Raw genomic sequence first — 27,730 nt, 5'->3', positions numbered from 1 at the left:
AAGGCCAGACCCCTGACGCCCTTGAAACTTTTCTCCCTCAAACAGCAAGTTACTTCTACAGGCTACACACAGCAATATAAACAACATCTCTGCATGCTCTCTTCACATCGTAAAATGATAATAATAAGTAAACAAACATCAGAATCACTTCGCTGAGAATGAAACACCACTTACCAGCACGCCGCGGTGTTGAAGATATCCTCTGGTAGTGCGCGCGAAATTAAAAAAAATGCTCGTGCGGCGTGAGGAATCCTCCCGGATGAGTTCGTCAGGTGAAAGGTCATCATGAAGGTAATTTTATTTACGGCTAAATTATAATTCATTAATTTTACTAATAGTTAGATTGGGCAGGCATCCACAAAAGGGCCTTTAATTACAAAAAAATGAGAAGAAATTTTGCCTTGACAAAAGGGCACTTTGGGCACCAAGGAGCAAAGGGGCAAAGGGGCAGGGTCTTGTTTACTCAACTTATAGGCTACAGTTGACTCAACTGTATAAAAGCAATATATCCAACTGTGGCCTCATATGGATGTCACAGTACTTCTGCCCGTGAGATAGTCAATTGCTTATTATAAAACATCAGACATCAGATCAAAATCTCATCTAAGTGACATTTTGTCACATAATAACCCCTCAATTTTTCTCCACCTTTTTGCTTCCATTACTTCCGAGTTAAATGGTGAAACACATTTTTAAAAAATATACTGTAGCCTCTCAATTAATATGAGCTCACAAAAACAGCATGCATAATAATTATAACAGAATACAAACAATCTGTTAAAACCAGTTGGAGAGTGTTGCATGTCACACCACAGGACATCAACTTTCCTGTAGTGTTTCACGTAAACTAATTCACATATTTTTCAAGTTTTCCATCATGTTCTTTTACCACTTCTGACCTCCAGTGTTATTTGGAAGGGCAAAGGTATTCAAATGCAAAGTTAATTCTTCAGCAAAAGTGTTGTAAAAACATATCACACATGCTGATGGCTGCTTGTTAAGCTCTTTGAGGTTCAGTAAATGAGGCTATTAATGATTCAAAGCCGTTTCTGATACAATGAAGCCGCTGGAGCTTTGAAGGATAAAAGCAGCGATGTCCTCATCACTGAAACGGCGTTGACTGCGCTGATATTTGCTCAGAGAGACAATTCTAGGTCTGGGAAGTCTGAAAATGCTCCTGTGAGGCTCTCTGTCTGCTCTGAAAGTCTCCCAATGTCATTACAAAAAGTAATTTATACAACACTTTAAAAGGATGGCGAATGAGCTTGCAAATTGGATCCCTTTGAAAGCAACTTGCTGGTATTTTTTTTCCTCTCTCGGACAGATTCAAAAGAAATACGGATGAATAAAAATTAAGTTTCGATCTTAGATTAAAAAAATTATCAAAGTCAACAAAATAACAATGGCTGCTCTCTTGTTCCGTTTAACTTCAGCATGAGCACTGATCACAACATGAGATCCCTTGTTGTTTTCTTGGTGAAGCACTTCTTTTTGACTCTAATTTAACCTGACATCAGGAGCTTCTTACACAACCCTGCTCTCAATCACAATTATTAATGACCAGCACAGAGTCAGGGAGCTGTCAACATGTGTGCTGTTTGGCAATGTGCATGCAGTAAAGCACTAAAACATCTCCAGTACCACTCTTAGTCTTATTAGCCAGAAACAGCACTGAATAATTCAAAGAAAAGCAGAGGTAAGCACTGTTTCCAAATCTGAAACACGTTTAAGGAACAAGACAAGCAAGAAAGCAAAACCAACCCGTTCAAATCTCACAGCTCTGTTTTTAAAAAAATGCCAGCCACACAATTATTCTTTTTTAAACCAGTGTACCTGAAAATCACAAAAGCACAGGCTGTGGTGATAGACTATATGCAAACTCAAGACTTGTTTTCACCTTTCATTTTCACCTCCTCGAGTCACTTAATTCACAGCCTCCTCTCACACCCCGATACACAAACAAGACAGGTATCTCTCAACTAACATACACACACCATAACACTTGATCAAGACAAGCAGACACAAAAAATAATAAGCTGTCCTTGACTGAGTAGTTTTCATGAGACTAGTTAAAGCATGCACAATTTTAAGGTGACGGTGATTTAAAAATCAAACATGTCTAATGAGGTTACTACACCCCCAAGCCTTTCACAATTATAACAAAAATCACCTTTGGCTCTCCTTAATTAAGTATATTTTAATTATCATTTCTTGCGTGATGTGTAGTTGTTGTTTTTATTTGGTAACCAATTGTGCAACCATATTTAGTCAATAAAAATCATCATTAATCATTAATTAGGTTTATCAATAAATGTGGCACATTTAGAGGCACTTTTTAAGGCTTAGATCAGTCAAGCCTACTGTACAACAACTTCCCAGCAGATGTGAAGTTTTCCCAATTATACAAAAGACAGTGTGATGATAGCAATTCACCAGTTTTGCCTGTGTTGCTCTATACCATATGCAAGATTAATGTGCAAGCAAAAATATACTACATAGTATGCATTTCTGGGCATCGATTTGATCCCTGCAGGTACAGAAGTTCATACATCTTTCTAATTCATATAGTCATACAGACAAATCCCAAAACAAATGGTGCACATCATTGCTCACTTACAGTACTTATGCCAAGTACCTGTTATGATAACACTGTCATTCACTGATTGCACAGTTTTTAACCTAGAACTCTGTTAGCATGTCTCTAAACCAAATAAATCCTTTTGAAAAAGACGTGCACTTCAAATCTTAAAAGTATATATATATATATATATATATATATATATATATATATATATATATATATATATATATATAGTATGCTTAGATTAATGTTTCATACACACTTAAACACTTTTAAAAAGTGCACTTTGTAATAGCGTTAAATTGAAAGTTTTACTTTAAAGTACATTTTGAAATCATTATGTTTTAATAATATTTTTGTGCTTTAAAAAAGTATACTTATTTGATGTATTCACTAACATACTAAAGCACATATAAAGTACTTATAATTTAAACTGTAGTGTGTCATTTGTTAAGTTTATATATTCTAAATAAACAAAATTACTTCATCTTTACAAGTGGAAATATATTTAAATACATGACATACATGTACTTAAGTGGGTCTAAAAACTGTCTTAGGTTCAACTAATTGCATTTAATATAAATTTAAACTAATAATACTGAAGGGAATAAACTGCTGCTTCAATATATATGTAATAGGCTAAGTGATTATAATCAAGGTATTCATCAATATTTTTCCTTCGAGTTGAATGACTTCACTAGGCTTGTGAGATTACTTTGTTATAGAAGTTACCAGTGTAATTACTGAAATGTTCTTTTCATGTATTCTCTAATGTCTGTGTCTCATGTGTCAATACATACACCTGTTTTTAGGGTACCCTGACGACTATAAGTCACAGGAGTCATTGAAGTCTATAGTTTAAGGGAACCTTTCTCAGTTAAAACCTTACTTTCCAGTTAGACTAAACTGTAGCTCTCCTTGAGAGAAAGAAAGCATTATCTTGATGTTTTGAGATGACTTTCCTGTTTTTTAGTTAGAGCCTGGACAAATCTAACCTTGGAAAAGCTGTGTGTCAGTGTGTGTGTGTAAGTGTGCGAGTTAGTCTTTTTTGTTGCTGGATTGACCGAGTTGTTGTTCTGGACATGTTGGCACCCAGCAACCCAAATCTGAAAACTGGAAGGTCACGACGTGCCTAACTTCAGGGTCCGAGTGTCCGCTGCATAATCGATGGAGATATGCTTCAGTCTATCTTGTGTGGAAAATTACTATGTTTATCTATTTCTTAGCCAATCAGAATCATTCAACCTGAAGCAAGGACTTGGCTTAGACCTTGGTGAAGGGTATAATTGCTGTGATCTTTGTAACTGTAAGCGGGGCGGCCTACGAACTCCCGCGTGAGTTTTGAAGCTGACTTCTGCTGATGAAACTGCAAACTATCTTCAGTAAATCTTTTCTTTAATTGATTATAATTCTAATTATAATTCTTCATTCATCATATCTGGTTCTGGGTCTCTGACTGTAAAACAAAATTTTCATTTGATTGCAATTAGGCTAAGTGTCCAAAAACTTTGCATTCAGTTCGCAACTAAGTATTCTCGAGTATATTAGTATACTTAAGTATATTATTTCCACAATAAGCTCACTTTTAAACGTATGCCTGAAGTGTACTTTTTCACAATGAAAAGGATACTTTAAAAGGGATAGTCCCTCCAAAAATATCTGTCGTCATTTGCTCAGGTGAGTCTGAGAGCACTTTCAATGGATGGAAAAGAGCAGCTTAAATCTCCTTTTCTGTTTGATGAAACAAAGAAAGTCATATAAATTAGGAACTAAATGAGGATGAACGGTGATAGAATCTAACTTATGTTTAGCTTACAGGACAGCAATGTACTAAAAACTGAAAAGTCATTATCAAAACAATCTCCTTTCACACGGATCTGCAAAAACGACTAATGGTGTGCACACACCAAAACGCTGCTTCATTTCATTAAACTGACCACTACATTGAAAAGAAATTAGGCTACAACAATTTTCTCTAATGGTTCATTTTAAATAGGATATCCTTTATGACGACAAATGCAGCCTTCGAAGGACGCAGCCTTTGAATCGAGACACGAACGCTAATACGCATGCGCAAGTTGTCACGGTTTCCACAGAATCACGTTTTTGTAGTTTACTCGAAGACGACGCTAACGTTTTCAAGAACTTTCACTTTGAAACCTTTGAATGTGTTTTCAGGCCCCCAAAACGCAGTTGTTGTGTACTGGTGTTGTTGTGCTTTTAGTTGAAAACGATGTTGTGTAAACGCCCCCCTTAATTTTTAGGTGAACTGTCCCAATAGCACACAGATATCACATGACGTGCTCCTCTCGCCTCCTTTTCTCTGCCCCATTGTGAGTATGATGTAGGAGGGTTTGGCTAATTATGTGACCAATGAACACACATTTTGGAAAAGATACTGAATCTAAGAGGGCTGCCCTCACAACCATTCCTGCTAATTTTCTCCTCTAAAAAGATGGATCCGCCAGAGCCTGGTAATGGTAGATTGCTGGTTTACAATAGTTCATGATTAGAATTTTTTATTTCCCACAGAGCCCAACAATTTTCTCTGTCTTCCTCCGCTCACTGCTGGATGTAATAAGATGCTGGCATACTGTGTTGGCATGGGTTCCTCATTTCCTTTAAAGTATGCAAACTATGGCATATCGAGTTATTCGCCGGCACTCTTATTAACAACAATGCGATGCAAACCAGAAGAGAGAGAATGTGAAACTCAAGCACCCCGTCATTAAGTTCATTATGGATGCCAACATCATTTAAATTCAAGCAGGTATACTTACATCCACTGTCCTCGGTTCCTCTAGTCTAAAGCACTACAGGAGCGTGCTGGCCCTCCCCAGGGGACTGATGCCAGGCACGGCATGCATAAGTAATACCCTGTGTTCTGAATCTTCACACAGAACAATTACTCTTTCCAGGAGAGTTCTGTGTCATTAAAACTGAAATGTGTGTGTTTATTGTAAATACATTCAAATTCATCTTGCCTCTTGCCACTTAAACTGTCAGGTATAATTGTATGGTTGCTACAGAGCAAAAAGGGGAAAAAATACCAACATTCTTCATAGTTAAATGGCACCTCAATAATGAATATTAATAAAAGATTTAAAAAAAAAGTTTGAGTTTTACATTTGGAACCACCAAATTAATTCAGTGAATTGTCATCAGTCTTAATGAGCCTTATGATAAATCATTCAAAACAGTCAAGGTGACCCTGGTGTGAATTAATAACAGACTGGAACCTGTAGTGAACCCCTACATGTGTTTGTGGAAACTAATACATATTTCACTGTTGTTACAGTCATAATTAGAAGCTAACCACCCTACTTCCCCAACCCCAAATTTTAATAAACTCTTAATATGATAATAACCTACAACTCAGGAGCACATGGACTCCAGCATAGTCTGGTTCTCCATCTGTCTTTCTCACACATCCAGATAAACACACACACACTCACACTCCTCTGTTCTATTTCCATATCAAACAGGGCTTGTTTTGCTCCAAACTTCCATGTTTACTTGCCTCCACTTGCAGGTGGTGTGTCAAGTCAGTCAGATGAAAATGAAGAGACGAGCAGTGTGTTTGAGTACATGTGCGCAAGTAGGGGCTTTATCTTAATATTCAGAAGTTTTGCTGTGCAAAAACAACATCAGAGTTAACTTGGTTACAACTCGGAGAACATGGATTAATCAAGATGGAAAGAGAAAAAACAAAACATATGTACCTATGATTTCCAAAAACATTTAAAGGGATAGTACAGCGAAAATTTTTAATTTTGTCAACAATTTATCACCCTCATCCACACCTGTATTACTTTTTTTGTGAATAACAACAAAAAAAAGTACATTGGAAATTATCTTTGGGGTCTGTAAGAAGTCTCTTATTCACCCAGGCTGAATTTATTTGATCAAAAACACAGTAAAATACAGTAGGCTAATATTGTAAAATAAATTATTACATTTTAAAATAACTGTTTTCTATTTTAATGTATTTAGGGGTTCATGCACGTAGCGCTGAAACCCAATTGTAATTGTTAAAATTTCCAAGGTTTAGCAAGGATCACTTTGAGGGCTGCCTCACACCATCTACAATGTCACCAAGGCTCGCCCTGATCGGCCTGACGGGGGCGCTACAGCGGTGAAAAGTGCAAAATCGCTCGTAACTCTTATTGTCAATATTATCAAAAAAAATTACGTTTCGATTCATGGTCTCTAAGGCCCACCAAAACATTTGAAGTGGGAGGAGCCACTTTCACAAAAATGGCTATAACTCATGAAAGAAATAAGATATTTTCACCAATCTTGGCACACATAGTAAGAGCTCATTCTGTGGTCGTGTGAAAAAGCACACGGTGAACATGAAAAACAAACATGAAAATGGCTATAACCACCCAACCGTTAGTGCGACTGACTTAAAATTGGCTTGCAGTGTCTTTGTCCAAGGGCGATTTCAGATTCAGCCATTGTTAATAATGAAAAAAAAAAAAAGTACCCTTTGAGTAGCTATAACAGGGTAATTTAGAAAATGGTCGTGGCAAAATATACTCAAAAGCCAATAAATCCTAAACGAAAACTCAAAATTTCACGAAATTAGGTGAAAACATGCAACATATGATTCTAAAAAAGCATGCAGACTTTTATGGAGATCGGATGGCAAAGCTGAATTTTCAGCATCATTACTCCAGTCTTCAGTGTCACATGATTTTTGCTGCTCAAGAAACATAACTGATCAATATTTTTGTGGAAACTGGGATAATTTTTTCAAAAGTTCAAAAGATAATTTATTTGAAATAGAAGGATTTGTGTTGTCAACCCAATGCCTTGCATCATCTGAACTCTTCTCACAGTCATAGTTCACAGTTCGCATGTTTCTGCTCGAGCGTTTCTGTTGACATTTGCAGATCTGATTTTAAAATACACTCCCGTGAAATTATGAGTTGTCATCACATGTCCACAGAAGTGTTGCTTTACCGTGTGACCTATATGGGGAAGAAGGGCCAAGAAGCACTTTAGAAGATATTTCATGATAGAATTACCAATGAATAACTAGAAAACTGATGCATGTACAGTCCAAACAATCATGCTGGGACATTCAGCCCAAAACATCTGGTGATGAAGCTCTGACGTGTGTGTGGTGGTAGTCAAACTGCTGACTATATTTCTAGGTAACATTGGACTCTCTCCAAAGACCAGGCCTTACAACTCACCTTGGTAGTTTTGATTTTGTTCCCGGAACTGCAGGACCAGCCGGTGAGGTCAGGCAATACTTTACACTCTTCACCATTTAAGCATGGCTCCATTTGACACCACCACTTCATCCGCACGATTGATGCTGAGAGGGAATTAAAAGAAAAGTGGGTGAAATGCAGGAGGAACATCCAGTACCACCAAGAAATTGATGATTTTTTCAAAAAATATATACAGTACAGTTAAAAAGTTTAAGATCGGTACGTTTTTTTGTTTTTGAAAGAAGTCTCTTGCTCACAAAGGCTGCATTTATTTGATTTAAAATACTGTAAAAAGCAATACTGTGAAAAATTATTACAATTAAAAAAAAAACTATTTTAAAATGTAATTAATTCCTGTGATGGTCCTAATCCTAATTGATTCCTAGAAGCTGATTTTTCACCAATAATCCAGTCTTAAGTGTCTTATGATCCTTTAGAAATCATTCTAATATGATGATTTGATGCTCAAGAAACATTTCTAACTATTATCAATATTGAAAACAGTTGTGCTGCTTAAACTTAATATTTTTGTGGAAACTATGACACATTCTATTTCAGGATTCTTTAATTAATTTAATGCAGAACAATTGAACGATTTACTGCAGAAAGAAGAAGAAAAAAAATCTTACTGAAACCTACATTTTCAACAGTAATGTAAGTACTGGATAATACAGTCAGCTGGTCATTATCACAAAATAAACCCTGACAGGATGATCAAAACTCAAACACTGGGTGGTTTTGTTTCATCCAGAAGGGGTTTATTTTATGATAATAACCAGCTGACTTCATTATCCTGCTTATTAAATGGCTACTTTCCAAGTAAATAAATATAACAAGGACATAAAATACTAATTTGACTTGAAATTATTTCATTATGTGAGAAGAAAGAGACTGCAGAGTGATAAGAGCGACATAAAATTCAAATGTTTTTTTTGCCAGAGACAGGTCAAAATGTTTTCCACAACAGACAGAATCAAGTATTTCAGAGATCAATGTAATAGGAATGTATAAAATCACAAATAACTGAAATGAATTGACAACAAATTGTGAAATATTGAGGTCTGTTAAATCTTCCCAGAGGCATACAAAAATGACCATGATGATAACACACCCACATAAGCTCACTGCCCACCTCTCAGATGCACATAAACCCACTCAAACCCACACAGAGAGACAAACCTGCATGCTGAAACTACACAGAAAGACACAAGCTTTGGCTGATTAATGCTCCATGCTGACAAAACTGCCCTGCTGAGGGGAAAAAATGAAACAGCATATGTTGTGTTTTGGACGTGGTCACGGCATGGGTCGCTGATGTGCTGGCTTATTAACAATCTTAACCTGCGAGACTTGCGTTGGTCAACCAGCTTCATCAGAAAGACAATGCTTGTCTGAATATTCATGCTAGTCTTTTCAGCAGGATATTCAGGGAGAGATCCATACGTACTCAACAGCTTCTTTTGAAGAATTAAAATGGTAATATCCTGCGTAACACATTACATGTGCACCCGAGGCACCAGGATATAGTAATGCAATTGTATGAGAAAATGTATGAAAGTGAATGTGGTATTACATCTGGATTTTCCTTTCAAAACTATTTTCTTGACATTCTATCTAAGAATGAATTATGATGACTCTGAATCAAATTCTGCATGATTCTGCATTATCATTTAGACTAGAGGAGTTTTTCTGGAGAACAAGCTCAAGTGGCCTATATGTGTAAAAACAAAAGCCGTTATATAGGATATATTATTGTGGCATATTATTTATATTCATTGAAATGATTAATAAAACAATAGGGATGCACAACACATCATAACCATAACAGTTTTCTGCCAACTTTGGACATATATGGATATTTAAAGGGATAGTCCACCCAAAAATTTCACGAAATTATAATTTACTCTAAACCTGTATGACTTTCTTTCTTCTGTGGAACACAAAATAAGATATTTTGAATAATGTTGGTAACTAAACAGTTTTGGTTCCCAATGACTTCCATTGTAAGGACAAAAAATACAATGGAAGTCAAAGCGAACGAAAAAATTCAAAATTCTTCAAAATACCTTCTTTTGTGTTTCACAGAGGAAGGAAAGTCATTACAGGTTTGGAATGACATGAGGGTGAGTAAAGCTTTTTTGATTGAACTATCCATTTTTGAGTGAACTATACTATTTGAAGTAAAATGCATGTCCATTTTCATTACAACCAGTCTACATTATAATGTTGTGATGCCTAAATTCACTTGAAGAATTTAAAGAACCATTTATACTTTTTTAAAAGTCTCCTGATCTTATTTTAAAACAATAGTTTTACATGCATCCAAGGTCAAAAAACACTTTAATTTTCTCAGAATATACGTTGTAGCATCACCTCTTTTCTCACAGTGTCTGTGAGAAAAGGATTCGGTTTAAAAAAGGATTCGGTCTCTCTTAACCCCTATCTGCTCTGATTGGTTAGATGGCTCAGTCTGGTGTGAATGGTTTACTCTGCTCTGATTGGTCAAATGGCTCAGTCGGTTGTGATTGGTCTACTTTCCTCTGGCTCGAAACGGCCATTACCATATCTGAATTTCAGCTCCGGATCTTCCTCAGCACTTTTTACACAGTGATACGAACAGTAACAATGGCGTTGGTTTTACCATGTCAATTCAAGCCAGAGACCTCATCCCTTGGAATGCAAAGTGATTTGCTTTCACATCACAGTACACAGCATCTTCTCAGCATGTCGACAACACAAACCAAACTATTCCAGACCTCAACTACAGTGTTTGACGGGCAAATGAGACGTTGTTCGCGGGCAGCCAATGAAGATGCAAATTTGTTACAAACCTACTGTACGTAGGTTCGTGGAGCCAGGAAGACTAGAGTTACTGTTGACTGTTACAGGCAGTTCAGAATCATTTTTTTATTTTAGGAGATAATAATTCTATAAAACTACATAGCTAATATATCCGCTATATTACACACTACATTAAAAGGTAAACATCATCCATTTATTGGTTAGTTAATTAATTATTAGTTTATAGTATCAGCCAGAATTTTAATATCGGTGCACTGCATGCCTAAAAAAAAAAAGTTTTCCAGCAGAAAACTTAAAACAGAGATACCTACAGCAAGAAACTGTGTGCGGCAGTAAATGCCTACAAAATATCTGCTGATTGAAGAGTCAACCAACTGGCAGAGCAGGATTAGATTCACAGCTCGAAGTCTAAATCTAAAGAGAGTGACAGCTTGAGAAAGCCAATGTTGCTGGAGTTTTAAATCAAAAGCAGCCCTGAAGTCCAACCTGTTCCTGAAACTAAATGCAACAGGAGTTTGCAAACTATCACTGCGTCTTATGCTGTCATAAGAAACAAGTCATTTTTAGTTTGTTTTGACCAATATGAAAGTGATCATGGACTGTACTGACACCTATCGGTGTAGATGTAGCATCACACATAATAATATAGAGAGCTGTCACTGATGCAGTTAGCCATGATTAATTTTTTCTTAAACCTACAGTAATTTGAGGTTAATGAGATACAAACATACCATCTACACATGAAGGTTGGGTGTGAGTCGTTCCAGCAACCTGTCCAGGGAGACAGGAGCACTTGACCGTCTGAGACCTTTCCTCTATTTTATTCTTATTACAGCACCGATGAGCCGCCACCACCTCACAGGTACCTGGCTTTACTTCAGACCGACCTTAAATTGACAGAAAGACAGTTAGAGACGGGAGGGCTTTATAACATGCAGAATATTTGTCATATGTGCGTACACACATCTTAAAATTTTGTGAAAACAGAGGCACAGATAACATTATTTCTAATGTCCTGGCGCCCTCACATGGACATAAACAACACTACAGTTGCTCTGAGCTCTGATCCAGTGACTTTATTAAAAGCAGCACAGAAATATTAAAACATAACATATAAACATATATAAAGACCATTTTCTGTAAATACAGATGATAAAAAAACAAGTACACAAGTACACCATCACATCTATCTATCTATCTATCTATCTATCTATCTATCTATCTATCTATCTATCTATATATCTATCTATCTATCTATCTATCTATCTATCTATCTATCTATCTATCTATCTATCTATCTATCTATCTATCTAAACGCACGCACGCACGCACACACACACACACACACACACACACACACACACACACTATATATGTGTGTGTGTGTGTGTGTGTATATTTTTTTTCTTGTGACATCTTGACACAGGGTAGCCTATATATCATCAACTTAAACTAAAACTATTAAAAACATTTCTGTTAATTGAAATAAATCTGAAATCAAATATAAATATTAGTTGAAAAAATGAAATGAAAATTAGAAATGTTGCCTTAGCAATAAACTGAAACAAATTTAAGTTGAAGCACTAAACTTATTAACTGGAAATAAATAAACAATTAAAGCTAACTAAAACTTAAATAAAAATAAATTCAATATATATATAATGTCAAACATTATATTATTTATATTATATTTTATCATATTATTTGACTTTATATGGATGCAAATATATACTTAAAGCTATACCAGCCATCTCATCACCTTTTAGATTCACTATGTTCATGACTGAATGAGTTATAACTAGGTGGCAAATGGTTGTTTAGCTATTATTCGCAGTGGTCTGACTCTGCTCCCAGTGGGGCTATATAAGTGTGTGTCCAGTGTGTGTAATGAGACCTAAGGGGGACAAAAAGCGAGAGAGATGTTGCACTAGTTGGCTTAGCTTACCGGTTTGGCCTCGAGAGTTTTGGTTGCTGCTGGACACTGACTGTGAGCACAGAAGCCACACACACACAAGCAGAAGAGCTCTTGGTTTCTGTCTTACTTTATTCCTATAGAGAAGCTTCACACAGATTTCTGTTTTGCCGGACATGCTTGCATTTTCCTATGATAAAAAAGAAGTGTATTTTGTCTTGATCATTATTTCAATAAATATTTATTTCTGTACATGCATTTCTATAGCACATTTAAAACAACATAATGTGACCAAAGTTTAAAGCAAAAACACAAGTAAAATAACAAGAAATATAAATATTATGACACTTTGTGTGACTTAACCATTTTTGTTGCTCTGCCTCAAAAGTCAAATTGCTAAATCTTAAGAAAGAAAGAGGATAGTACACGACTACAACACTTCACTTAATGAGGTTAAGTATCATCACCGTCATCTTCAGCAACGCCTAGAAGAAAACAAATTGTAAGGGGAATAATTTACTGTTAGTGATCAGTGTCGGTATTACTGTCAAGTCCCAGGGTTAATCTGATCTTCCATCTCCCGATCTGCAACTCTGCCAAAGTGTCTTTCAACACAAGTGCTCATAGTACCTGACTATGGAAAACTGCTCCCTGGTGCTTTTCTAGGTCTCCCTGGGAATAGAACCACAAAAATGTAGTCAGGATAACATTAATAATATTCAGGATTTTCACACATTTTTAAAGCTCAGTAGCAACTTCACAATAAACTGCAAAGCTGTCTAGATCCACTTACCAGCTCATCATATGCAACTGACAGGATATGTAATGAATATGCAAACAAAATACAAAGAAAATACTCTCATCTATTAGACCAAAACATGATGTTAGAATTAAGCAGAAGAAGAATAGACATGACTGCTCTTTTGTTTCGGTTTTAAATTCAGGTTGTTGTTGTTTTTTTATTTAAAAAAAAGGATAAAAATGAACGGGCTTACAATATTTGTAAAAGTTAAAGATTATTTTTTTTATCCAAAGTTAAAGAAACAACAAAACAATACACAGTTTAAGCGAGAAAGACCATTATAAACGAATTCAAACCAGTACTGAAAAACAATGTAGCCTATACAATGCTATTACTTAACTGATAGCCTATATTAATTTAGACACCTTCTGACTCTTAAACAGACATAAGTGTGATACATTACGTGATTTGCTGATTTGTGAATCTCATAGTTTCATAGTGTGGTATGTTGCTATTTCTGTTCTATCTATTATGGCTAGTAGATGGAGACGGAAAAATTAACAAAAAAAAAAAGCTAATGCGATACGTGCGTGCATTTAGCTACTATTAAGTAGGCTACATCGATAACTTTTTTCATCCTTGTAGTCTAGGGCGCGGACGTACAAAACGTAGCCACGCGGCGTTTACGTTAGGCTAGCCTACTCATAATTTTCACTAACACATAAAAATGACAATGTTTGAGGATCATTTTGTAAACGAATGGAAAAATTTGTTGCCTTACCTGCATTTCCTCAGGAAAACAATGTCCCCCCGATTCATGTACACGTTCAGTGCTGGTTTATGAAAGTCCTCAGGAAGACGCTCCCTGCATCAGTATCAAACTTAATCAAGAGACCATCTGTTCACATTCAGATCTTTTCTATTACTACTCTAAAGGCGATTACTCGTGTTAGTAACGCGGGGGACAAGGATCTTTATTTAATAGCTCGCCTTGAGCTCATGACAGTTTCATTAAGATATTTTATTATATACTTTTTTTCATTTGATCATTTACATATTAATGTTCATTGATAACAACACCAATAAAAGTGATTAAACTTTCAATAAAAGTCAATAAAAGGATTCAGAAATGTTTTAAAATGAGGTGTTTTGTTTTATTGGTGTAAATAAATGTATTTATTTAGCTGAACTTTGAATTTGGGGCTTTTTCTAAATTTGACATTTTGTAAAATCAACTTGCATGATCAACTACAAACAAAAGAATGTGTACAGACCTAATAAAGAAAAAAAAAAAAAAGAGTCGCTAATTGACTAAAGATGACAAGTTTTAATTGAATCAGCTTCAGTCAACATCAGCATCTGTCTTGTCTGTATCTTCATAAATCACACCTGTCGCCCATCACCATCTTTAGTGCCTTCCAGAGACCCTCACCAGCCTTAGTGTCTTGCGGTTACCTTTACCAGCCCCAGTGCTGTGCAGTGACTCACACCACACCCAATGTCTTTGGGTGACCCTCACCAGCACTAGTGTCAAGTTAAGTCAAGTCACCTTTATTTATATAGCGCTTTTTACAATACAGATTGTATCAAAGCAGCTTCACAGTGATAACATGAAAATAATTTTGTTTCTAGAAGAAAATTGCGTCATCGTCCACCTTAAGTAAGGCAGATCAATAATATTGTTGAATATTAAATGTCCCCAACTAAGCAAGCCAAAAGCCAAGGCAACAGTGGCAAGGAACCAAAACTCCATCAGGTGACAGAATGGAGAAAAAAACCTTGGGAGAACCCAGGCTCAGTCGGGGGCCAGTTCTCCTCAGGCCAACAAGCGAACAGTGTATGATTATGATCCAGGCAGCATTACAGGTCAGAAGTCAGATTGGTCATGTTGATGACGGGGTTGATGAGGCTGGCACTTCAGGGATGCGTCATGGTTAGGTCCAGGTGCAGGTCCACCATCTGATCTGGATACGGCCAGGATCCACCTCACTTCAGTAAACGAAGAGACTGGTTGACACTTCAGTACTGCGTTGTCGTCTCGTCCAGGCGCAGGTCCTTCATGGGATCTGGATACGGCCTGGATCCGGTGGAAGAGGAGAGACTAGTTGACACTTCAGGACTGCGTTGTCGTCACGTCCAGGCGCTGGTCCTTCATCAGATCTGGATATGGCCTGGATCCGACGGACTGCGATAAACCTCGGTATAAACAGAGAGACTAATATTACCGTAGAAACCATTCTTCTTATGATGTAACGAGTACATCAGGATTTATGGGAAGTTTTCCCGGTTCCGGCTGACCTAATCTATGCAGCCTAATATGGAATTATATAAGTCTATAATGTGTTATGTGTATGCTAGGTCAAAGAGATGTGTTTTTAGTCTAGCTTTGAACTGACAGAGTGTGTCTGCTTCCCGGACAATGGTAGGAAGACTGTTCCAAAGTTTTGGTGCTAAATAGGAAAAGGATCTACCGCCAGCAGTCAACTTTGGAATTTTATCCAAATAATTATCAACTGGCCGGAATTTTGAGATCGCAATAGACGTGAAGGACTATAATGCGTTAAGAGCTCGCTCAAGTACTGCGGAGCTAAACCATTTAGTACTTTGTAAGTAATCAGCAATATTTTAAAATTTATACGATGTTTAATAGGGAGCCAATGCAGTGTTCACAGAACAGGGCTAATATGGTCATACTTCCTGGTTCAGGTAAGAACTCGAGCTGCTGCGTTTTGGACCAGCTGTAATTTGTTTATTAAGCGTGCAGGGCAACCACCCATTAGAGCATTATCTAGCCTTGATGTCATGAACACATGAACTAATTGTTCCGCATTTGTCAATGAGAGCATATGACGTAATTTAGATATATTTTTAAGATGGAAAAATGTGGTTTTACAGATACTAGACACGTGACTTTCAAATGAAAGATTGGTATCAAAGAGCACACCTAACCAACTAACCAACGATGAAGACTTAACAGAGCAGCCATCAAGTGTTAGACAGTATTCTAGGTTATTACGTGAAGACGTCTGGCTGCTCTCTTAAGGGCCTGAGTGTGCTCGTTGTACCACGGCGTTGGACTATTTTCTTTAATCTTCTTTAAGCGCAACGGAGCAACTGTGTCTAAGGTGCTGGAAAAGAGAGAGTTAAAAGTTTCTGTCACAATATCGAGTTCTTCTAAGCTATCTGGGATGCTGAGATGATGAAACTGATCAGGAAGTTCATTAATCTTTAGTGGCAGAAGTGATAGGTCTAACATATTTGTAACACGGAGTCGACTTTGCAGCCTTGGCTAAATGAAGTTTACACAAGACTAAATAATGATCTGAGATGTCATCGCTCTGCTGCAGAATTTCAACGGCATCAACATTGATTCCATGTGATAATATTAGATCTAGAGTATGATTACGAGAATAAGTAGGTCCTGACATGTGTTGTCTAACTCCAATAGAGTTCAGAATGTCTTTAAATGCCAATCCCAATGCATCTTTTTCGTTATCTATGTGTATATTAAAATCACCAACAATTAGTACTTTATCTGCAGCCAGTACTAACTCTGATAGAAAACCAGCAAATTCTTTGATAAAGTCTTTATGGTGCCCTGGTGGCCTGTATATAGTAGCCAGCACAAATGTTAAACGTGATTTATCATTTACACTAGATAGTGTTACATTTAGCAACAATACTTCAAAAGAATTATATTTAAAACAAGACTTCTCAGTAATTCTGAAGATATTACTATAAATTACAGCAACACCTCCCCCTTTGCCTTTCAGACGAGGCTCATGTTTATAACAGTAATCTTGCGGGGTGGACTCATTTAAAGTAATATAATTGTCTGGGTTTAGCCAGGTTTCTGTCAAACAAAGCACATCTAGATTATAGTCTGTAATCATATCAGTAACAATGAGTGCTTTTGAAGTAAGGGATCGAATATTCAGCAACCCGAGCTTTATCATTTGTTCATCCGTATTATATCTGTTTTTTATTTGTTGAACATCAATTACATTTTTACCCTTGAATGGGTTTAGGAGTTTTTTGTATGTCCTAATTCGGGGAACAGACACAGTCTCTATATGATGATAGCTAGGTGAAAGAGACTCTATGTGATGGGATTTATCTGACCTTGGTGACGCGAGACAGCTAGCAGACGGTCGGTTTAGCCAGTCTGTCTGCTTCCTGACCTGAGGCCCAGATTGTCATGTTTGAGCTCTAAGACTACTAGTGCAAAATCAGTTTTTGAGTGTGTTTTTAGTAATTGTTGGTTTGGTGTGTTTGAGTGCTCATTGTTACAATTACACAGCAAAAGTTCAGTGACTTTTTTATTTGTGCATGGTAGAAAGCAAATACTGATACTGACATACAATAAATGTGGAAAATTGAACTACACGATTCAGGGAGCAGGCTACACAGTGAACTCCGAGAAAACGCTACTTAAGCTCCACTGCTTTCTTCGACCCTCTCTGTCTCTGGTCCTGGGCTGTGCTCACTGTGTGTATGTGAGAGGGTGAGTGGCCAGCGCCTAGAGTGGCAAAAGCCAACAATATATTTTGCATTTCTAATCCAAACGTCAAACTTGGCACTGCACTTACTCGTGCCCGTAGCAAGACACCGGTCAAGTTTGAAATCCATCAGACTAAAGGTTCAAGAGATATCTGAATAACACACACACACACACACACACACACACACACACAAAGAAAGATGTTCCCATAATTTATAGATAGATATAATATACAGAAGTAAACAGCGTAGGTGACTTACAGATTTCAGGGGGCAGGCTACACAATAAACTCCGAAAAAACGCTACACTTGAGCAAACAGTTTGTGAATAGGTTACTACAAATGATGGCCGTGAATAAAATATAATATTCAGAAGTAAACAGTGTAGCTGACAGAGTGTTTGTCAGAATGTTTATTTTTAAACCACAACCTTCTAAGTGCTTCTTTTACTGATATTTTTAACAATATTTTTTGCATTTCTAATCCATACAACGTCAAACTTGGCACTGCACTTACTCATGCCCGTGGCAAGACACCTGTCAAGTTTGAAATCCATCAGGCTACACAGTGAACTCCGAGAAAACGCTACGCTTGAGCAGTTTGTGAATAGGCTACTACAAATGATGGCCGTGAAAGAGAATGTGAACGCATTGAAAAGGATATGTTTAGTTGGTGAATAGCATAGGGCTACTACTACACAGTAGCGATAACATTAAGCTATTACACAGTAGCGATAACGTTAAGCGCACCAGAATGAAATATAATATTCAGAAGTAAACAGCATAGCTGACTTACAGATTCAGTTAACATCCACAAATGAATAAGCGCGTTGATTCAGGGAGCAGTGCAAAGTTCCCGTGCAAAATCAGTTTTTGTGAGCTGATCGCCGTCAAAAAAGTTAAGGAGATATTTCTTAGTGATGGCTGATTTCAACAGTTTCAATATGATAGCATTTTGAAAAAAAAGTGTCTTGAATTTATTGCATTTTGGGGTAAAATAATCCGGTTTTATAATAGATCTTTGAAAATCAAAATCTGGATTTGAATTTTTTATGATATTATAACCTAAGGATGCTATGTGAAAGTTTGAAACAGAAAATAGTGGTTTTCATCTTGCCACTTTCTTGGTAAAGAAAACACATTTTTACTCAAATTAATCAAAATGGATTTATCACGTTTTGGAACCAAACTATAATATTCAGAAGTAAACAGTGTAGCTGACTGAGTGTTTATGTCAGAATGTTTATTTTTAAACCACAACCTTCTTGGGACTTTTTTGACCGATACAACCCTCTAATGTCAGAATGTTTATTTTTAAACCACAACCTTTTAAAAATGATATATTTAACGATATCTTTAGCATTTCTCATCCAAACAACGTCAAACTTGGCACTGCACTTACTCTGCACTTACACTTACAAGACACCTGTCGAGTTTGAAATCCATCGGACTAACGGTTCGACAGATATGAGGTTAACAGACACACACACACACAGACACACAGACAGCCAGACGTTTCTGTAATTTATAGATAGATGTGCCATATTACTAGAGAGGAGAGCGGTAACCTTCACCGTGGTAACCTTCACTGCCCCCAGTGCTATGACCCTTACTGCCTCCAATGTCTTTCAAGTGACCCTCACCAGCACTAGTTTCTTAAGGTAAACTTCACTGGCTCCAGTGCTGTGCTGTGCAGTGAGGGTCACTGCACATTCCCATGGGGCCGGTGAAGGTAACTGGAAGACATAAGGCTGGTGAGGGTCACCGAAAGACATTGGGTGCGGTAAGGGACACCGCACAGCAGAGGCCTCAGTGCTGTGCAGTGACCCTCACCATCCTTCAATGTCTTCCGGTGACCCTCACCAGCCCTGGTGTCTTGTGGTTACCTTTACCGGCCCCAGTGCTGTGTGATGACCCTCACCGACCCCAGTGTCTTCCGGTGACCCTCATCAGCCCTAGTGTCTTGAGGTGACCCTCACCACCCCTAATGTCTTTAAGGGACCCACACTGGCCCCAGTGCTGTGTGATGACCCTCATCGACCCCAGTGTCTTCTGGTGACCCTCATTGGCCCCAATGTCTTCCAGTGACCCACGCCAGCCCTAGTGTCTGAGGGTGAAGCTCACCAGCCTCAGTGTCGTACAGTGCCGGGCCCAGTATCTTACATTGAGGTTCACCAGCCCCATTGTCTTCTGGTGATCCTCACTGGCCTCTTTGTCTTCCAGTGACCCTCATCGAGCCCAGTATCTTGCAGTCGGGGTCACCAGCCCCATTGTCTTCCAGTGACCCTCATCGAGCCCAGTATTTTGCAGTCGGAGTCACCAGCCCCATTGTCTTCCAGTGACCCTCATCGAGCCCAGTATCTTGCAGTCGGGGTCACCAGCCCCATTGTCTTTCAGTGACCCTCATCGAGCCCAGTATCTTGCAGTCGGAGTCACCAGCCCCATTGTCTTCCAGTGACCCTCATAGAGCCCAGTATCTTGCAGTCGGAGTCACCAGCCCCATTGTCTTCCAGTGACCCTCATCGAGCCCAGTATCTTGCAGTCGGAGTCACCAGCCCCATTGTCTTCCAGTGACCCTCATCGAGCCCAGTATCTTGCAGTCGGGGTCACCAGCCCCATTGTCTTCCAGTGACCCTCATCGAGCCCAGTATCTTGCAGTCGGAGTCACCAGCCCCATTGTCTTCCAGTGACCCTCATAGAGCCCAGTATCTTGCAGTCGGGGTCACCAGCCCCATTGTCTTTCAGTGACCCTCATCGAGCACAGTATCTTGCAGTCGGAGTCACCAGCCCCATTGTCTTCCAGTGACCCTCATCGAGCCCAGTATCTTGCAGTCGGAGTCACCAGCCCCATTGTCTTCCAGTGACCCTCATCGAGCCCAGTATCTTGCAGTCGGAGTCACCAGCCCCATTGTCTTCCAGTGACCCTCATCGAGCCCAGTATCTTGCAGTCGGAGTCACCAGCCCCATTGTCTTCCAGTGACCCTCATCGAGCCCAGTATCTTGCAGTCGGGGTCACCAGCCCCATTGTCTTCCAGTGACCCTCATCGAGCCCAGTATCTTGCAGTCGGAGTCACCAGCCCCATTGTCTTCCAGTGACCCTCATAGAGCCCAGTATCTTGCAGTCGGGGTCACCAGCCCCATTGTCTTTCAGTGACCCTCATCGAGCACAGTATCTTGCAGTCGGAGTCACCAGCCCCATTGTCTTCCAGTGACCCTCATCGAGCCCAGTATCTTGCAGTCGGAGTCACCAGCCCCATTGTCTTCCAGTGACCCTCATCGAGCCCAGTATCTTGCAGTCGGGGTCACCAGCCCCATTGTCTTCCAGTGACCCTCATCGAGCCCAGTATCTTGCAGTCGGAGTCACCAGCCCCATTGTCTTCCAGTGACCCTCATAGAGCCCAGTATCTTGCAGTCGGGGTCACCAGCCCCATTGTCTTTCAGTGACCCTCATAGAGCACAGTATCTTGCAGTCGGGGTCACCAGCCCCATTGTCTTTCAGTGACCCTCATAGAGCACAGTATCTTGCAGTCGGAGTCACCAGCCCCATTGTCTTCCAGTGACCCTCATCGAGCACAGTATCTTGCAGTCGGAGTCACCAGCCCCATTGTCTTCCAGTGACCCTCATCGAGCCCAGTATCTTGCAGTCGGGGTCACCAGCCCCATTGTCTTCCAGTGACCCTCATCGAGCACAGTATCTTGCAGTCGGAGTCACCAGCCCCATTGTCTTCCAGTGACCCTCATCGAGCCCAGTATCTTGCAGTCGGAGTCACCAGCCCCATTGTCTTCCAGTGACCCTCATCGAGCCCAGTATCTTGCAGTCGGAGTCACCAGCCCCATTGTCTTCCAGTGACCCTCATCGAGCCCAGTATCTTGCAGTCGGGGTCACCAGCCTCATTGTCTTCTACTCACATATGTCTAGGTCTCCATTTTTGCAGAGGCCTCTTCACTCTCGATATTGTTACTGTGTGCTAAAGTAATGAAAAAGAAAACAGATCACGTTTGTTCACTCAACACATTCATTACCTGAATAACTAAATCTAACTTTACCTATGTCTTAACTTATTCGCATCTACCACAGTAAAACTTCATTTCAAAACTACACATGGGCACATGCAGGGCAACAACCAGATCAGTCTTAAGATAAAGATAAAAAGATAAAGATCCTGCTGCATACCTTCCAAAGCATTAGAAAAACTTTCTCCCAAAACTCCTTAATCTTTTTCTCAGTCGCCCAAGTCGTCCAATTTTAGGTAGCTTTGATCTGGAAAATACACAGAACAAGCATGAAGATTGACTGACAAGTACTCAACAATAAATGGTTCTAAATAAACCCATAATGACCAGAATCCTACTGTATGTGTGCATGTTTGTGGGTGTATGTGATCTGTGCATGCATTTGATCAACAACTGTTTGCCAACAACACAGGTCTGCATGTGCTTGTGAGTGTGTGTTCAGCATATTTACCTCATTTCTGTGAGTGGCAGCTGTTTGACACACTCTTCGTCAGTCCAGTCCCCTGCCTCCTCAAACACACAAACACATTTCTAAGCATTTTCAATCTCTCACACATATACAAAACTAAAGAATTAGCCTATCTATTATCATTTTCACTCTTAAACACTAGCAATGACTAATAATTTAATTTAATTATTTTTATAATGACAGATTCTATTTCATAATCCCAAGTCACATACAGATGCCACCATCATTTGAAACATAAACTTATAACACAGTATAAACTCACTGCTCTGTTGCCGGTGGATGCATGAGGGTACATGTTCGGCAGCAAATGTTTCAGGTTGTTCAGCAGGTGCTCTGTCAAAGCATTACACAGCGACTGTTCTTCAATCATGGTGGGGCCGAGAGGAACGCTGCACACACAGATAACAAACGTGTCACATCACTAAACAACAGACACCCATCTTTCTTTTATGATTGACTGCTCCATCAGACTGGTCTCTGTGTCTCATAGGATCCTGAAAACTTGTGCATGTAATTCTTGAAACCTCAGTACTTGAGTTACATTGTAATGTGCTTTGGAGTACAGACTCTATCAGCTGAATACACACGCACAAACACTTACTGAAAGATGGTGGGTCCAAAAACTATTGACAAGTTCTTGGATGTCATACGATTTAGAAGACTCTCAGCTGCCACACGGGACAGAAAGTACAACAGGTAGCAGAGGACGTTAAAATGTTCCTCCGGAAGACTGTTCAGGATCATCCTCACAGCCTGATTCAGTTCTTCCTCTTTTGAATCTGCAAGATACAATGAAGAAGATTCAATCAGATTTGATTTTCTTATCCCAAAATGTTCACTCCTCACCACCGCAGCCTCACCTACCCCTGAACACTTTCAGCAATTGTGTTCTGTGTGACTCTGGAATTAGTCCACCAGGCAACTCCCTGAGGAAAAGTTTCAATAAGGAGGCAAGAGTAGGAATATCCTCACTGTCAAACTCCGGAAAGCTTCCTTGATCAAAACCTTTCCTTAATTCCTGGCAGAGTTTCATTTTCCCGCTAACTCTGAACAGGCCACTCTGACTGAGACCTAAACACAAACACACATTTTAGAAATACACATAATCTCAGCATACGTGGAGACTGAGAAACAGTGTCAAACACACCATGCTTCTCCACAAACTCCACTATGTGCACGAGCGCTAGAGGAAGACCCTGCCTCATCTGTCCACTCTTCCTCAGGCCAATAAGAGGCACACCAAACACATTCTTCTGTGTTTCCACCTGCACAAAAGTTCAGAAAAAAAAAAAAAAATCAGGACGGTTTACTAGGAAATGTAGGCTACTGTACAGGACAGACTGGAAATGTAGGCTACTGTACAGGACAGACTGCATAAGAAAACAACTTTACAGGAAGCTGTCTACCAAGTGTGCATTTTAAATGATGTATAGTCAGGAAATATTACATTTACAATAGCATTTCTTCATGTGGGCTACACTTACACCAATTTACGGTTTGTCGTTTGTTAATTTCAATACTTGACATTAAAAACAAGACTGAAAAAAATAAAGTTGATTTTAACACAAATTTATAAACTTATTTTACTGGAAGTCAATCTTTGTCCAATTGTTAGTAAGTTATTATTAGTCTGCTGTGTGCATATCGCATACTTACACACACTGATAAAACTCCGTTCACCCCCATTTCAATGAAAAGATCGGCTTTTTTTTCAGTCGCCGAGCTGTCAACCAATCCGAGAGTCCGAAGCCGAGAGTCGAAACAAGAAAAGGGTAAAAAACGGCTTATTCAAAAAAGCTTTTTCAGGGCAGTAGCCAGCTAAATAGAAACAATGTTGATATACCAAATGTTTCAAAACAAAATGTTGCTATGGTTATCACATTCTCATGTTGCTATGGTTACTGTGTGAATCATCGCAATTTCATGACTCACAGGCATAGACTGTAAAAAAATATGGACGTATTGTCCGTGACGTCACCCGTAGGTTTCTGAAGACCACAGAACAGACACCGGTCGCCACAAATTTCGTTTCGTTATAAAAAAAAATGTTCCGATATTTAAAACACGCAGCGTATTCATTCAGCTGCATTTCCTTTCCCTGCTCTCCCTCCGTCTCTCTGTCACTCACGCGTCTCTCTGACTCTCTCACAAGCGAATTTTTTGTCTCGCCAAAGCCTTATTTGATCGGTGAGTGATGTAGACTAGAGCGCTTGCGATAAGGCGCATGTTACTGAAAGAACGAGCAGAGGCCCAGTCGCGCGCGCGCGTCTTCAAACTGTCTTGCTCTCTCTCACTCCCACGCGCATTTTAATCAAAATCAATTGAGAATTGACACGATGGTAAAAGATCGGAAGACAGAAGTTTCACGTGGTGCATTCGGATCTTTTTTTCCTGAATTACCGCTGGGTGTGAAAATTAACTTTTTTACGTTGCCTTATCTTCTCTGAAAAGCGTTCCGCCCATTCAACTGACATAAAAAACACTTTCATAATTAATAAACAAAACAAAACCTATCCAATGATGAAATGTTTTCTGTGTTGACAAATCTTGTGCGATGTCCTAACTGCCGGGATAACATAACGCATACAAGTCCGCTACTGACACGTCCGATTCGCGAACTAATGACTCCTTTGAACCGATTCCATTTAATGAATGGTTAAAACAACTGATCTGTCCAGCACTGAATCGGTGTATAACAAATCGGTAACACTTTGCAATAAGGTTCCATTTATTAAACTCTTGTTAACTACATTAGTTAACATTAACTATTGCACTACTACAGCATTTATTAATCTTTATTAATGTCAATTTCACCATTTACTAGTAGCTTACATTATTTAAATCAAAAGTTGTATTTGTTAACATTAGTTAGCCTAATGCACTGTGTGAAGTAACATAATAAAAATACAGCTGTTCATTGTTTGTTCAACTAAAATTAACAAAGATGAATAAATACAGTAACAAATGTATTGCTCGTGGTTCATGTTAGTTAATACATTAACTAATGTAAACAAATCAAACCATATTTAACACCTCTTAAAATGAGAATGTAAGTGTGCTTACCCCATTTTTTTAGTAAGAGTGGTTAGCAAGATAAACTAACCTTAATAAACTACTGTATTTTCAGGTTATCTATATGACAATGTGTAGAACAATTACCAAAACAATCTTTTAGTTTAGACTGTTTGCGGTAAATGCAGTTTGGTTGTCGAGGTCAAAACTCTAAATAAGCTGTGAATCAAATAAACTTACTGTAAATAATGTTATGTAAAAAATTACATAACAGAAGGTGTGAATCATTTTTGATTAATATTTAATATAATTAAGTTCTGTGTAACGAATTATTAACGAAGGAATATATTGTGTCCTCCAGTGCCTGGACTCGACTGTACTCGGAAATTTTTCAGAGTCTAAAATGTCTGAGTCCGTGTCAAGTCCGAGTACATTTTCATCCGAGTGTGTGACAAGTCCGAGTTCATTCAAAATTGGACTTGAGTCCGAGTTCGAGTACCCCAACTCTAGTAGAATTCATAGACAATTGGAAAAGTTTTTGGGGTAGACCTGACCTGTTGAAAAGAGATGGTATTCATCCCTCCTGGGATGGTGCTGCTCTTCTCTCTAGTAATATGGTACATAGTCTTAGAGCTCAAACATGAATTGGGGCTCAGGTCAGAAAGCAGACAGACTGGCTAAACCGACCGTCTGCTAGCTGTCTCACGTCACTGAGGTCAGATAAATCCCATCACATAGAGCCTATTTCACCTAGCTATCAATACAGACTGTGTCTGTTCCCCGAACAATACAATTTAAATGAGTCCATCCCCCAAGATTACTGTTATAAACATGAGCCTCGTCTGAAAGGCAAAGGTTGCTGTAATTTATTGTAATATCTTCAGAATTACTGAGAAGTCTTGTTTTAAATATAATTCTTTTGAAGTGTTGGTGCTTAATGTAACACTATTTAGTATAAATGATCAATCACGTTTAACATTTGTGCTGGCTACTGTCTACAGGCCACCAGGGCACCATAAAGACTTTATCAAAGAATTTGCTGGTTTTCTATCAGAGTTAGTACTGGCTGCAGATAAAGTACTAATTGTTGGTGATTTTAATATACATGTAGATAACGAAAAAGATGCATTGGGATTGGCATTTAAAGACATTCTGAACTCTATTGGAGTTAGACAACACATGTCAGGACCTACTCACTCTCGTAATCATACTCTAGATCTAATATTATCACATGGAATCAATGCAAAGTCGACTCCATGTTACAAATATGTTAGACCTATCACTTCTGCCACTAAAGATTGCTTTATTAATAATATTCCTGATCAGTTTCATCATCTCAGCATCCCAGATAGCTTAGAAGAACTTAATATTGTGACAGAAATGTTTGACTCTCTCTTTTCCAGCACGTTAGACACAGTTGCTCCTTTGTGCTTAAAGAAGATTTAAGAAAATAGTCCAATGCCGTGATACAACGAGCACGCTCAGGCCCTTAAGAGAGCAGCCAGAAAAATGGAGCGCAACTGAGAAAACAAAACTTTTTGAGTTTTTTCGCATTTCATGGAAAGAGAGCATGATTGCATACAGAAAGGCCTTAAAAGCTCCTAGATCTGCTTATTTTTCAACCCTATTAGAAGAAAATAAACAAAACCCTAGGTATTTATTTCAAACAGTGGCTAAATTAACGAAAAATAAATCTTCAACCCCATAAAAAATTTGGGGAAATTAAAATTCAACGATTTGAATTAAGGGAGTAAAATTCCTCTCACGTAAAATCCATACCAGCAATGACTGCTTTTTTGGAGGCAACAGCAGGGATGATTAATTTAACCACACCTGAAAGAAAAGCATTAACATCTTATAGAATAAAAGAATAAAAGTCTATAGAATAAATAGAATAAAAGTCTATCAGACAGTGCTCTTGTGGTTTCTCTGATACATCAGTCCAGCTTGTGTGGCTTTACCTTGAGAGAGTCTGTAGGTGACACCAGTGATATTAAACTCAGCATGCTCTTTCTAAAGACTTTCTAAAGGCACAAAGTATATGGTAGGGTGACCAGACGTCCTTGTCTTCTCCCCAACTAGAGCTGACCACAGAAATGTTCCCGTTTTACATCATGCAAATACTGAAAAAAGGCAAGACAAAAAGGGCACTGCAACTACACTGATCACATAAAGACGAAAGCGCTATTATCATTGAAAGACTCCATTATCGGGTTCAAGGTAGTCGCAAAATTCCCGCACACACATCTTAATTATACCATGTGGGTGAAAGTACTGGGTGAAAAAAAACCCTAACCAATTACACATACAAAGCCCATACTTTCTGCTCAAAATTAGCCTAAAATGCAAAATAATAAGCCTAATTAGAGTTCAATTTTCAAAAGCACAAACATAAAATAATATCTGAAAAGTTAAAAAAACGTTTTGAAATGGAAATGGAATGGAAATTAATGGAAATTATGTTAAATACATGT

At 38.6% G+C, this 27,730-nt stretch overlaps 2 protein-coding genes and 1 long non-coding RNA gene across 7 annotated transcripts; all 3 read right to left on the bottom strand.

Moving 5' to 3' along the window:
- Window positions 1-6,163: 6,163 nt before the first annotated feature.
- On the bottom strand, window positions 6,164-14,189 carry LOC307145635 (chemokine-like protein TAFA-4). 4 transcript variants are annotated; one of them, XM_079848994.1, is made up of 6 exons: window positions 13,314-14,189; window positions 13,151-13,192; window positions 12,554-12,710; window positions 11,340-11,495; window positions 7,786-7,910; window positions 6,164-7,557 (listed from the first exon to the last, which is right to left on the bottom strand). In XM_079848994.1, the coding sequence occupies exons 3-6, from the start codon at window positions 12,696-12,698 to the stop codon at window positions 7,546-7,548; spliced, it is 438 nt and encodes a 145-aa protein (XP_079705120.1). In that variant the 5' UTR covers window positions 12,699-12,710; window positions 13,151-13,192; window positions 13,314-14,189; the 3' UTR covers window positions 6,164-7,545. The 4 variants fall into 4 exon arrangements, with proteins under 4 accessions (XP_079705120.1, XP_079705119.1, XP_079705117.1 ...); XM_079848993.1 differs by having other exon boundaries at window positions 13,041-13,192; window positions 14,044-14,150; XM_079848991.1 differs by having other exon boundaries at window positions 14,044-14,137.
- A 7,737-nt stretch (window positions 14,190-21,926) lies between these two features.
- On the bottom strand, window positions 21,927-23,018 carry LOC307146322 (protein FAM13A-like). Of its 2 annotated transcripts, none has more exons than XM_079850219.1 (4): window positions 22,846-23,018; window positions 22,507-22,633; window positions 22,227-22,285; window positions 21,927-22,022 (listed from the first exon to the last, which is right to left on the bottom strand). In XM_079850219.1, the coding sequence occupies exons 1-4, from the start codon at window positions 22,986-22,988 to the stop codon at window positions 21,947-21,949; spliced, it is 405 nt and encodes a 134-aa protein (XP_079706345.1). In that variant the 5' UTR covers window positions 22,989-23,018; the 3' UTR covers window positions 21,927-21,946. The 2 variants fall into 2 exon arrangements, with proteins under 2 accessions (XP_079706345.1, XP_079706346.1); XM_079850220.1 differs by having other exon boundaries at window positions 22,227-22,282.
- Window positions 23,019-23,130: 112 nt separating this feature from the next.
- Window positions 23,131-23,933, bottom strand: LOC307146222. The gene is made up of 3 exons (XR_013819077.1): window positions 23,901-23,933; window positions 23,392-23,509; window positions 23,131-23,315 (listed from the first exon to the last, which is right to left on the bottom strand). It is a non-coding gene; the product is annotated as an uncharacterized lncRNA (long non-coding RNA).
- Window positions 23,934-27,730: the final 3,797 nt, after the last annotated feature.

The sequence above is a fragment of the Squalius cephalus genome, assembly GCF_949319135.1.
Source record: "Squalius cephalus genome assembly, chromosome: 18".
NCBI classification, from domain to species: Eukaryota; Metazoa; Chordata; class Actinopteri; order Cypriniformes; family Leuciscidae; genus Squalius; species Squalius cephalus.
Note: the sequence above shows the minus strand (reverse complement) of the source record. Positions and strands in the feature narration are given on the sequence as shown.